Source organism: Phyllostomus discolor, chromosome 8, assembly GCF_004126475.2.
Source record: "Phyllostomus discolor isolate MPI-MPIP mPhyDis1 chromosome 8, mPhyDis1.pri.v3, whole genome shotgun sequence".
NCBI classification, from domain to species: Eukaryota; Metazoa; Chordata; class Mammalia; order Chiroptera; family Phyllostomidae; genus Phyllostomus; species Phyllostomus discolor.
Genome location: NC_040910.2, coordinates 75,934,199 through 75,947,928, shown reverse-complemented (window position 1 = coordinate 75,947,928; position 13,730 = coordinate 75,934,199). Strand labels below are relative to the sequence as shown.

General features: G+C 37.8%; 1 protein-coding gene across 2 annotated transcripts in view; it reads right to left on the bottom strand.

Moving 5' to 3' along the window:
* The window catches only part of METTL16 (methyltransferase like 16), a 71,899-nt gene that overhangs the window by 39,212 nt on the left and 18,957 nt on the right, over positions 1–13,730 (bottom strand). For both annotated transcript variants that reach the window (XM_028520420.2, XM_036034398.1), the window contains exon 3: positions 4,742–4,941. In XM_028520420.2, coding sequence (XP_028376221.1) covers positions 4,742–4,941 — 200 coding nt within the window. The remainder of the gene's footprint in view (positions 1–4,741; positions 4,942–13,730) is intronic.

The window sequence follows — 13,730 nt, the reverse complement described above, 5'->3', positions numbered from 1 at the left end:
TAATATGGCCTTAGCTGGTGTGACTCAGTGGACTGAGTGCCGGCCTGTGAACCAAAGGGTTACTGGTTCAATTCCTAGTCAGGGCACATGCCTAGGTTGCGGGCCAGGTCCACAGTAGGGGGCACATGAGAGGCAACCACACATGGATGTTCCCCTTTCTTTCTCCCTCCTTTCCCTTCTCTAAAAATAAAGAAATAAAATCTTTTAAAATTTTTAATTTGACTTATAAAATGTTTTAATTTTAAATTTCATACAAAACTTAATTTTCTTAAAAGAAATCAATGCTAATTGTTAAAACACCACAGTACTAAATTAGACACCCATTCCCCCAAAATAGAAAAAATATGTAAGGTATAAAATTTTTATGATAACAAACCACTCAATTCCTCACGTATCTATGAGGTGTTGCTTGAAGGAAACCAGAATTTATTAAAAAAAAAAAAAAAAAATCAGCCCTGGCTGGCGTAGCTCAGTGGATTGAGCGCGGGCTGGGAACCAAAGTGTCCCAGGTTTGATTCCCAGCCAGGGTACATACCTGGGTTGCAGGCCATAACCCCCAGCAACCGCACATTGATGTTTCTCTCTCTCTCTATCTCCCTCCCTTCCCTCTCTAAAAATAAATAAATAAAATTAAAAAAAAATACCGGTAACTATTAAAAAAAAAAAAAATCTAAAAGTAGCCCTGGCTGGCGTAGCTCAGTGGATTGAGCGCAGGCTGGGAACCAAAGTGTCGCAGGTTCGAATCCCACTCAGGGCACATGCCTGGGTTGCAGGCCACAGTCCCCAGCAACGGCGCATTGATGTTTCTCTCTCTCTCTTTCTCCCTCCCCTCCCTCTCTAAAAATAAGTAAATAAAATACAAAAAAACGTTACTTAAAAAAAAAAGCTAAAACTAAAGAGAAAATTCATCTTAGATGTGGAGACATGGAAAGACATTTCATCCAGCTCCAAAACATCCATCACTGGTTTGCCCCACCAAAACTGCAAGAAAGACATTCAAAGGCAAATGCTCCAGGCAAAGATCACTCTTTGACAACTAGGATTTGGTCCTAAATTTGTATGTAGTACCCCTCACCATGGACGGGACGGACTATATACTAACTTCAAATATTGTTTTTATAACCACTGACTAATCTTGGCCAGTAAGACTTTTTATTTTTTAAAAGATTTTATTTACTAATTTTTAGAGAGGGGAATGGAGAAAGAAAAAGAGGGAGAGAAACATCAATGTGTGGTTACCTCTCACGTGCCCCCTACTGGGGACCTGGCCAGCAACCCAGGCATGTACCCTAACTGGGAATCAAACCAGTGACCCTTTTGTTCGCAGACCTGCACTCAATCCACTGAGCCACACCAGCCAGGGTGGCCAATACAATTTTAAAGAGAAGAAAATCCAGTGTTTCTCCCAAGGGCCTAAGTAGTTAGCTCATACCAGCCACTCCAGGCCTGCTTTCCCCTGGTTACATCTTGGTGCAAAAGAGTGGAAGCCAGAGATACTCCTAACCCAGAGGAAATCCAGGCTCCTTTTACTGCTTCCTCATTCCTCATTAAGTATTCTGAACAGTTTAGTAAAACACAGGACAACTGATGGCCAGAACTTTTAAGCTCTCTGACAGTCACAGTGATTGCTAAACTTTCTATCATGTTTACATCCAGGCCATGATGGTACTGAACACACACCTCCTTGAGGATGTGGGACATGGTGAGGGAAAGGATGGTAAAGGGTACTCAAGCTCCTCTCAGAGGCCAGTTATTTAGCTACCTGTTAGCCATCCTGGTAAGCCACAGTTGCTTAGAGTAAGGAATTTCAAGTAGCACTTTCATCTTTGCAAGGAAAAAAAAATACCAGACCAGATCCCAGGCCCTTGACTCTCACATGATTGCCTCTCTCTTTATATTTCAATTTTATTTAGAGCAAAACAAACACATAAAAAAGTTTTCTTCAGTTGCCTAATGATACACACAGGTAAGAGGCCTATCTCCTGCCCCCCCCCATCACATTTCTCAATTCTTTTTTTTAAATTTTATTTTAATCATTGTCAACTAGTTTTCTGTCTTTTACTCCCATTCCAGCCCACCCAAGTTTCTTAATTCTTAAGACCACAAGACTTGCATTCTAATATCTTAATCCCCTCAGAAAGCTGAATGACATTTTTACAAGGAAAAAAAAAAAGAACTTGTAATGATAAATAAAAATGGAAAGTGTATAATCATAGAATTAGAGCAAACTGATGGGAGTCTGGGGGAAGAATTCATATAAAACCCTAATTAGAATGAATGTGATTTTAGCACCAGTGCCCCTTACGAAGAGCTAAAATCCATTAACCTCCTATATCCCCAAGTGCTATCCAAAAGGGTTAGGGCATAATTAAAATAAATTAGTACCAAATAGGCTCTCAAGCTTTTTAAGCTTTCTATAATCCATCAAGCCAATCTTCTGCCATGAACATAAAAGAGCAAAAGCTTTTTTTAAACCTCATTATTTTTATATAGTGCTTAGCTTATATGGGGTGTTCATATTTTTTAATGTTGAAAGAATCGCGTATTTATCAATATTGAACGAATCATTTATTGGATACCTACTATATGCCAGAACCTTTGTTAGGCCTTGTTAGTAAGCACAAAAGTAACAGGCTCTGCACTTTGCAACCTAGTGGCAGAGAAAGACATTAATCAATCAGACAAGTGAATGGGTAGTTAAAAACTAAAAAATAATGCCAAGGAAGAAACATGGTTTTCCAAAGCTCATAATCAAGGAACTTATGCTGAAAGGTCAGAAAAGGCTTTCCTGATGAAATAAGGTTTGAGTTAACAACTACTATAAATGAGACTATTTCATACGGTAAGGGTGGGAAGATCCACATAGAGGGAACAATGTGTACAAAGGCCTGGAGGTATGTTGCCTTCACAGAAGAACTAAAGAGTGCAGGAAGAAAAGAACAGAAGCACATAAGATGCTTTAGGGAGGTGTAGAAAAGAGGGCAGAAATCAGACAATGAAAATTTTCATAGGCCAAATCAAAGTTTTGGGTATTTATCACAGAAACAATAAGAAGCCCTTAAAGTGGTAAAGATGTGATCAGATATGGGTTTTACTTTCTGGAGAAGGGAATAGAGAGGCACCAGAGTGGATGACAAGAGAGTAGTTGAGGAGCTTATTCTATAGACCAGGAGAGATAATGGTGACTTGAACTGGGATGGTGGCAGTGGAGATGGAGAAAAGTAGATGATTTAAGAAATATTTGAGAGAAAATCAACAGGAAATAGTGACAGACATTCTCAGTGAGGATAGGGAGAAGTAAATATCAAGAATAACAGGGTGAGATGTGGCGGATTCACTGAAATAAAAAAACAAAGGAAGAGCCCTGGCTGGTGTGGCTCAGTGGATTGGCTGTGAAACAAAAGGTTGCCAGTTCAATTCACAATCAGGGCACATGGCTGGGTTGTGGACCAGGTCCCCAGTAGGGGTTGTGTGAGAGGCAACCACACACAGATGTTTCTCTCCCTCTTTCTCCTTCCCTTCCTCTTTAATGTTGTTGTTGTTGTTTTAAACATAAAAACAAACAAAAAGAGGATCAAGATTCAAAAGAAAGAATATGAATCTGGTCTTGGGCATGGCAAAGTCTAAACTGTTTTTGAGATATTCAAGTTTCTCATGTATATGTGACTAGAAAAGTAATCTGAATTGGAGAAATACATAAATTTGTAGGTTATTTGCATGGAGGTGGAAAACAAAGTCCTAGATGTGGATGAAATTGCCTAGTGGTAAGGTACTAAATAAGAAAAGGGCCAAAGACTGAGCTTTAAAGATCTGAACACCCAATGGCCAGACACAGGAAAGTGAGCCTGAAAAGGGGAGAAGAGAGACTGCAAATGAAAGAGGAAAACCAGGAATCTGGTCATGGATGCCAATGGTGGACAGTGTATAAAAAAGAAAGGAGGGCTCAATAATGAATGCTGCTAAAAAGGTCACACGTGACAAGGGCTGAAAATGCACACAAATGTCAAAGTCAAACATCTATCTAAAAATTGTGTTTGCTGTTAACTATATTTAAAAATAGAGGCACAAAGCTCTTAATTTTTCTCATAAAGGACTGGTAAAGGCCACAGAATTAAAAAGAAACTTAAATGCTATCAAATAGAAACATCAGCTATGACAAACATATAATACATTTATAATTGCAAAACACACCCTGGCTTCGCTTTTTTCTGTATATCCACTTACTCCTCTAAATGAATCAGATTGCACAGTCTTTTCCATTGTAGAAGTTTACACTTGAGAACATCTTACTTTAACTCAGTGGCTTTTCTTCACTTTTTAATTTCAGATTAAATACCCTCTACAAATAATCATTCAAGAGGTTCCTGAAAGTATTCAGGCCCACATGATCTTTTATCAATAACCATCACCACAAAAACACAATATGGAGACTATGTTACTAATGCTAAATAATTCAGAGTAAAAATAATACCCAATATACACATATACTAACATGGTAATCTGAAAAGCTAAGAAACAAGAGTCTCACTTTCATTTTGCCTCTTACCCATTTGCTCCCTATTTGGTGCTGACAACTTCTTCTTAAGAGAAATCAGTGGCAGAAAAGTGCCGGTGTAGGAAGTAAGAGCAGAAATATCTACAGTCAGATTCTTTCATGAATAACCAGAGGAGTTTACAAAGAATTTGACCTTAAAAAATTTATAAAACTTCCATTTAGTAAAAAGAATTTAAAACTACATACCTATGTCAATTCCTCTTCGGAGAGTACTTTTATCAGAGTCCTGATGACCAATCAGATCTTCTACCCAATGAATATAGTTGAGTCTCAAGGGAACTGTAGGAATTAGTCTTTCCAATGGAATATCAATAGAAAGTCCAAAATCCTCCCTCAACAGGGTACAAGTCAGAGCTCTGACTGCTTCAGGGTCTTTAAAATTAAGACTGTGGGGTGGAGAAAAAGACGTAAAACTGATTAATAAGATCTGTTATGCTGTATAAGCTTCATGGCAACCGGGCAATACCAAATACCCATTTGAATTTCCTAATAGATCACACACAAATAGCTGTGTAGAGTATTCAGCACAGTGGCATCCACACAGGGTGTTTAACACACTGACAGTGTACAAACGGTATATAAATTTCCACCCCAAAGACTGCATTTTCATACATGAAAGATAGAGGACAAGAGTGTCTCTATTGCATTCCTGATTGACTCCTTACCTAGCTATGTGACTTAAGACAACTTGAGCATTATTTCCTCAGCTGTAAAATGGGGATAACGGTACCTGTATCATAGTGCTTCTGAGAGACAATCTGTGAAAAGTACTTAGCATAATGCCTAGTACACAGTGACTATTTTAGAAATGCTGGAAATTTTTACCATTATCAATTAACATGATCAGACATTAGCATTCCTTTTTTTTAAAATATTTTATTTATTTATTTGTAGAGAGGGAAGGGGGGGGGGGGGGAGAGAGAGAGAGAGAGAGAGAGAGAGAGAGAGAGAGAGAAACATCAATGTGCGGTTGCTGGGGGTCATGGCCTGCAACCCAGGAATGTACCCTGGCTGGGAATCGAACCTGGGACACTTGGGTTCCCAGCCCACGCTCAATCCACTGAGCTACACCAGCCAGGGCTGCATTCTTTGAAAATTAAACTTAGAAAGAATGCAGGAAAAATTTTAATAATGAAAACAGGATATGATACTTAATATAACAAATATTAGCCCTGGCTGGCGTAGCTCAGTGGATTGAGCGCGGGCTGGGAACCAAAGTGTCCCAGGTTCGATTCCCACCCAGGGTACATGCCTGGGTTGCAGGCCATGACCCCCAGCAACCACACATTGATGTTTCTCTCTCTCTCTCTCTCTCTGCCCCACCTTCTCTCTCCCCCTCCCTCCCTTCCCTCTCTAAAAATAAATAAATAAAATATTTTAAAATTAAAAACAAAAACAAATATTACAGCCATCAAATTTAAAATGTGACCATTTTTAGCAGCTTTAATGAGGTATAATTTACATACTATAAAATTCACCTACAGTATACAATTTAGTAGTTTTTAGTATATTCAGAGTTGTGCAACCATCACCACGATCCAATTTTAGAGCACTTCCATCAACCCAAAAAAGAAACTTTGTGACTATTTGCAAGTCATTCCTTATTTCTACTCTCAGCTCTAAGCCACCACCAATGTACGTTGTCACCATAGATCTGCCTTTTCTTGATACTTCATATAAATGAAATCACACAATACATGTTTTTTTTCTGGATTTGTTCCCTTAGCACAGTGATTTTCAACTTTTTTCATCCATACATAAACTAGTTACTAAAATTCTGTGACACTCCAAAAAATATATTGGGTTGGCCAAAAAGTTTGTTTAGTTTTTTCCATAAGATGGCTTTAGTAGCACTTAGTTGTCTTTAACTTCACTTGAAACAATTTTGTTAAATTATATTGTGACAGCTGTCATATCAGTGTGCATTAAAAAAATGATCAAAATTGGTGAATTTGTGTGCAGCCATTTTAATACTGAAGATGGAAAAAATACACAACACTTTTGGCATATTATGCTTTGTTATTTCAAGAAAGATAAAAATGCAACTGAAACATAAAAAAAGATTTGTGCAGTGTACGAAGAAAGTGCAGTGACTGACTTAATGTGCCAAAACTGGTTTGCAAAGTTTCTTGGTACTATTGACATTTTTGGCCACATAATCTTTGCTGTGGGCTGTCTTATGCACAGGAAGATGTTTAGCAGCACCCCTGGCCTCTACCCACTAGAAGCCAACAGTAGAGATAGCTGACATACTCAAAATATCCAAGTCAATAGTTATTGGTGAAAATTAAAAATATCTTTTATTTTTGGAAAAAGCTGAACAGAGTTTTTGATCAACCCAGTATTTTACTTTTTGCCAATCTGATCCCCACCCCCAAAAAAGGTGTAACTTTGATTCATTCACACTAGACAGCTACTGTTGTATTGGCTGTTGTCATTTTTTTTTTACTTGACAATCAAAAGAAAAAGAGGTCAGTACCCCTGACTAAATAGTCAGGTATTGTATGTTTTAAAAATTCTTGTAAGATACCCGTGTGCCAGCAGCGGCAAACCAGTTGAGAATCACTGACTTGGCACAATGTTTATGAGGTTAGTACATGGTGTAGCATGTATCAGTACTTCATTCCTTTTTATGGGCAAATAATATTTCATTGTATGGATAACCACACTGTGGTTTATTTACCCATTTACCACTTGATGGACATTTGGATTGTTCCTATTTTTTGGCTATCGTGAACAACGATGCTATAAATATTCACATATAAGTCTTCACATGAATGTGTTTTCATTTCTCTTGAGTAGATACCTAGGAATGGATCATATAATAAATTTAAATTTTAAGAAACTTGTGCCAATTTAACTATTTTGATATCAAAATGCTTCTAAAGTGAAAACCTTAAAAAAGAAAACCGCTCTGGCTGGTGTGGCTCAGTGGATTGAGTGCTGGCCTGCGAACTTCAGGATCACTGGTTTAATTCCCAGACAGGACACATGCCTGAGTTGCGGGCCGGGCCCCCAGTTGGAATGTGTGAGAGGCAACCACACATTGATGTTTCTCTCCCTTTCTCTCTCCCTTCCCCTCTCTAAAACTAAATAAAATCTTAAAAAAAAAAAAAAGAAAACCAACAGATCTTACTTACAAATAAGGCAATGAAAAGAGAACAGAAATAGTCACAGAGATATAAAGTATAGCACAAGATACAGTCAGTAATATTGTACTAACTATGTACAGTTCCAGGTGGGTACTGGAAATTCAGGGGAGGGGGAACATTTTGTAATGTATATGATTGTCTAACCACTATGCTGTATACCTGAAACTAATACAAAATAATATTGAATGTAGACTGTAATTGAAAATTTTAAAAAATAACATTATAAAAGAACTGATCCATCCTTTTTTCTGTTCCATTTTTAGTCATCAAATGACCAATCATTTTGAAAAAACTCAATACCCTAATGCTTGAGTGCAAAGACAGAAGAATGTTCTATCCACCTGGTTACCGTGGAAACTTCAGATAGGTACCATGGATCTAAGCTCCTCCAATACCTGCAGGAAAAATGTTCTAGTATGGAAGTTCAGAAACCTACTGTAGAATCTAATCTTGGTTCTGCAACTGATTAGCCATGAACTTAAAGTCAATTCAGTTCTTAGGCCTCAGTGTCTCCATTTGTAAAATTAAAGAATTGGACACAATAATTTAAGGGTCTTTCCAGGTAAAATTTTGTGGCTCTATAAAGAACACTGTGAACTAGTACTAAGGTAGTCGTTTAAAAATTTATAGAGCAAATTAGAGAGATATGAAACAATAGAAACAGTTAATGAAGACAGATATAATAACCAAACAGTAAACATTTCAATAATCCTCCACTTTGAGTCCATAAAAATTCTTTATTCTTCTGCTACATGATATAAGCACACAGTAACACTACTGAATATATATTAAGAATATACAGTGGTTGCTAGATGACATGCCCTACTCTAGAAAAACACAATTTTAATAATAAAAGAACTCGTGAAAAGAGTGATGATATAGGCAGGATTAGATTTCAGGAATGTAGATTTGTTTGTTGTATATACAAAACTTACACTCTATAGCTATGAACTTACATGGAAAAAATATGAGAGCTTAAGAACAAAATTTTAATATAATCTACAGTAAACAGAAAGAAAATGGCCATAGTGAAATCTCAAGAGATATAGTAACAGCTCGGAAGCAATGACACTCTCTCTCTCTTTTTTAAAGATTTTATTTATTTATTTTTAGAGAGGGAAGGGAAGGAGAAAGAGAGAGAGAGAGAGAGAGAGAGAAACATCAATGTGCAGTTGCTGGGGGCCATGGCCTGCAACCCAGGCATGTGCCCTGACTGGAATCAAACCTGCGACACTTTGGTTCTCAGTCTGCACTCAATCCACTGAGCTATGCCAGCCAGGGTGCAATGACACTCTTATAGTAATGAGCAAACCTAGGGTTCCAGAATTTTGTTCCCAAACAGCACAACCCACTAAAAGGAATCAGAGTTCTTTAGATAAATGGCTGTTTTAGGTTTGGAGTCATCAAAGCACAAGATTAGTCTGGAATATTTTCTTGTATCAGAGAACAGAACATGCTCAAAGATGAGGATGAGTCGAAAAGACACAGGCCACCTAGAAAGGGCTTCCAATGGCCAAATCTGGAGCAATCTGAATGAAGAGTGCTAGCAAGGGATTACAGGCTATAGAATAAAAGGAGTCCCTGAGTCCTGACTGGTGTGGCTCAGTGGACTGAGTGTCTTCCAACAAATTGAAAAGTTGCAGGTTCAATTCCCAGTCAGGGCACATGCCTGGGTTGTGGGACAGGCCCCAGCTGGAGGCGTGCAAGAGGCAACTGATTGATGTTTCTCTTCCTCTCTTACTCCCTCCCTAAAAATAAATTTTAAAAAATCTTTAAATAAACAAATAAAAGAGTGAATTTCATAGTATGTGAACTATACCTAAACAAACAAATAAAATGGAAATGAACAAGAAGTTTTTTAAAATTAGAGAGAAATAGCTCTGGGTGCTATGGCTCAGTGGATTGAGTGCCACCCTGCAAACTGGAAGGTCACCAGTTTAATTCCCCATCAGGGCACATGCCTGGGTTGTAGGCCAGGTCCCCAGTTGGGGGCGTGTGAGAGGCAGCTGATCAATTTATCTCTCATGCACTCTGATGTGTCTCTCCCTCTCTTTCTTTCTCCCCCGCAACAAAATAAATAAAATCTTAAAAAAATAAAAATTAAGGCCCTGGCTGGTGTAGCTCAGTGGACTAAGCGCGGGCTGCGAACCAAAGCATCGCAGGTTCGATTCCCAGCCAGGGCACATGCCTGGGTTGCAGGCCATGGCCCCCAGCAACCGCACATTGATCTTTCTCTCTCTCTCTTTCTCCCTCCCTTCCCTCTCTAAAAATAAATAAATAAAATATTTTAAAAATTAGAGAAAAATAATAAATATGGGAAAGGTAGATAATGGAGACTTCTCATACATGTAACTGGTGCTGCTGAATAAGAGAATAAAGGAACAGAACAAAGAAATATTCTAGGATGTGGTTCAAGATAATTTTCCAAAAAAAAAAAACCCAAAAAACAACCTCACTGTGTCCCGAGAAAAACTAATGCAGAATTAGCAACATGAACACATACCTAGAAAAGTTACTAGACTTCCAGGGTTAAGAGAAAAAAATCACTTAGATATATATGGCAAAAAGGTTCAATCACCTGTTGTGGGGTGGAGGGGTAGGCAGCAAGGTAAAGAAGGCTGGCTTCAGATGTCCAGCAGGCACAAAGACAAAAGAACAGTGACTTTGGAGCCCTTTGGGGAAAAAAGGATGTTACTCAGCAATTTTATACTCAGCCAAATTAGACTTTAATCACAATGACAACAGATTAACATTTTTGAGCATACAAGAACTCAAGGAATATAACAGTTCTCTTGATCCTGTTGTGAAAAAATTCCCAATGGAAAAAGTTCAACCAATCAAGAGACAGATGAAAAAACTATGGCACAAGGACTAGCAATGAGCATTGAAACTGTTTTAAGCAGAGAGCTAAGATTAAAACACCTGTGAGCTATAGCTACAAAATACAATGTAAATGTTTGTTAGCTATGATAATGTACACATAATTAAAATTCAGGAGGGGAAATTCAAAAAGGTATTTAGTACATTATTTCCTTATCTTTTATACATGGGGTCAAGATTTCTTCTGGCGTTGACAAAAGCAGCAGAGATAAAAGCTGACATTTAAGACTATAAACACTAGAAAAATTGAGAGAATTAATATAATCATATAAAATCATGTGACAAAAAAGGGGAGAAGAGCCCCAACTGGTATGGCTCAGTTGGCTGGGTGCTGTCCCACAGAGCAAAGAGTCTTGAGTTCAAGTAACAGTTTGGGCACACACCTGGGTTGCAGGTAACGTCTCTAGTCAGGGCATGCCAAGAGGCAACTGATTGATGTTTCTCTCCCTCCTTTCCCCTCTCTCTAAAAATATATAAATAGCCCTGTCCAATGCAGCTCAGTGGACTGAGTACTGGTCTGCAAACCGAGAGGTCGCTGGTCTGATTCCCAGTCAGGCCACATGCCTGGGCTGCAGGCCAGGTCCTCAGTTGGCAGCAATGTGAGAGGAAACTTCTCACACATAGATGTTTTTCTCCCTCTCTTTCTCCTTCCCTTTCCCTCTCTCTAAAAGTAAATAAATAAAATCTTTTTAAAAATTCCCTTGAGAGAAATTCAAATTAAAAATATATATATATGTAAATAAAAGGGAGGTGAAAACCAGATCATACAGTGTAAAGAAAAAAAGGAAGCAATCAAAACACCACAACATAAAACAAGTGTGAATACACGTAAACAGTAAATTCATAAGACTCAAATCATAAGGCCAAAACCAACTATGATAGACTATGCTGTAAACAAAAACTATGCCCACATCAAAATCCAAAGATTGAAAACTGAAGCTTAAGCAACAGTATTCCAGTCAACTGTAAATAAAAAAGAAATAGCAGTCATGAACCTTACAATAGATAACCTTACATTTTTGAGGGGGGGAAAAGGGATTAAATGAGATGAAGAAAAACCTGTGTAGGAACAATCAAAAATACAAAATACTGGAGCAAAATCAGAAGAATAACTCCAAAAATGACTGAGTTTACATTTAGGTGGGAATTGGTGATCTTTTAAAGACCCGTTTCTATAAAACAGTGAAAATGTATTATATAAATATATGCTGGCAATAAAAAGTCTCATTAAAATATATGAAGTTTATTTAAAGGGATATTAAGTTTCCCCCTAGACATCAGAAGTAGAGACATATTAATTCTGTCGTTTGTGGGGACTGATAAGAAAGAGTTAATCCACCGGCTAGCAACCATGAACCTACTTCTGCTTCTCTTGATCACAGAGCAATTGCCTCAATTTTCAAATTAAACACACACACAAAAAAACAAAAAATCTGCACTACATTTGTATTTGTTCCTCATTTAAAAGCAGTACAAACTCAGGTTCAACAAAATAAATGACGCAGCAACAAAAAGGTGTTAAATACAAGAATATTGTATTTTTATTCCTGTGAAAGCAATCAAACGTGTAAAAAAGATGAGCCAACTCCATTTCTTCAATGGCACAGCGATGAGACAATTTTTACACATGGGAAGAAGTTTGTATCTGAGTACCATACTATGGCATTCAAGTAAATTCACATTCTTTATCCTATAATAGTAGCTCAGTCTATTTCTAAACTTCACTGCTAAACATACAAAAAATGTATATCCCTATGTAATGTCTATGTTCAATGCCTTAAAATCTGAAATGTAAAATTTCAGAACTTTTGTATTGAAGAACTTAACCTACATCCATTATAAAGTATGTTCAACAATATTCCTTAAGAGCAGCCTCTACTGACTTAATTACTGTCCTACTACTTCTGAATGTTATTTTGTACTGGCGTTTAAATAAAATTGTGAAAATTAGGAATTGCAAACTCAAATATGTATAAGGTGCTACTTGAAATGCCAGTGCCTGACAAGATATGGAGCGTTGTGCTAGAATGCAAATCAAGACACTGAAGAAAGTCATGCAACCAAAGAAATTGCTGAACTAAATTAAATGTGTGGCACAAGGTCCTTTATCTCTATGGCTAGTAACAAAGAGATTGTGCCCAAGCAGCCGTTCAATGACCACACTTTTAGCAGCTCTACATCAAACGACACCAGAGGATACAAATAACAATTTCAAAGGGTATGGCCACCACTTGGTTCTAGGTAATTAATGTTAAGAGGGTTTGTAGCTCAGTTTTGCCAAATCTCTAAAATTTTCAAATGAACCAGCAACCCATAATTTTATATTAAATTTTCCTGATTCTTAAAATCCATGTAGGCAATAAACAACTTGTAAGCCTCATACAACACACAGGCTTACAGGTTGTACCCTCTATTGTAAGGGAATTTTTAAAAAGTTGGGGTATATGGCTACTCCACACCTTTAAAGATAAAATATAAAAATGGTTCTCTCTCCTGGCTTGTGTGGCTCAGTGGATTGAGCACCGGCCTGTGGACTAAAGGGTCGCCGGTTTGATTCCCAGTCAGGGCACATACATGCCTCGGTTGTGATCCGGGTTCCCAGTGTGGGGCGCACAAGAGGCAACCACACACTGATGTTTCTCTTCCACTCTTTCTCCATCCCTTCCCCCTGTCTAAATAAATAAATAAATAAATAAATAAAATCTTTTTAAAAAAGATTCACTCTCTTTAAGCACTATTTTGCTCAACTGAGTTATATGGAATAGGTTAGATTTTTAGGAAGTTGTGATAGTTGGCATTCATTACTTTACTCACTCAACAGTCACTATGTGTCAAACTATGTGCCAAGCATTCTGCAAAATGCTGGAGATACTGCAGTTAAGGAAAAACATATAATCTCTCCCTTCATGAAGCAGAGGGTCTAGGTAGAGGATAAGTATCAACCCAAGAATCACTCAAATACATGTAAAATTGTAACTGTGAAGAATGCTATAAAAGGTAGGTAAGTACAAGGCACTATGAAACCTGCACAGTAAGTGGAACTGGCTTAGGAAGGTCAGAGAAGGCTTCCCTGAGGAGGGAGCTGAGCTAAGAGGGAGAGGAGAATAACAATTAACCATGGATAGCACTAGGGGAAGGAAACA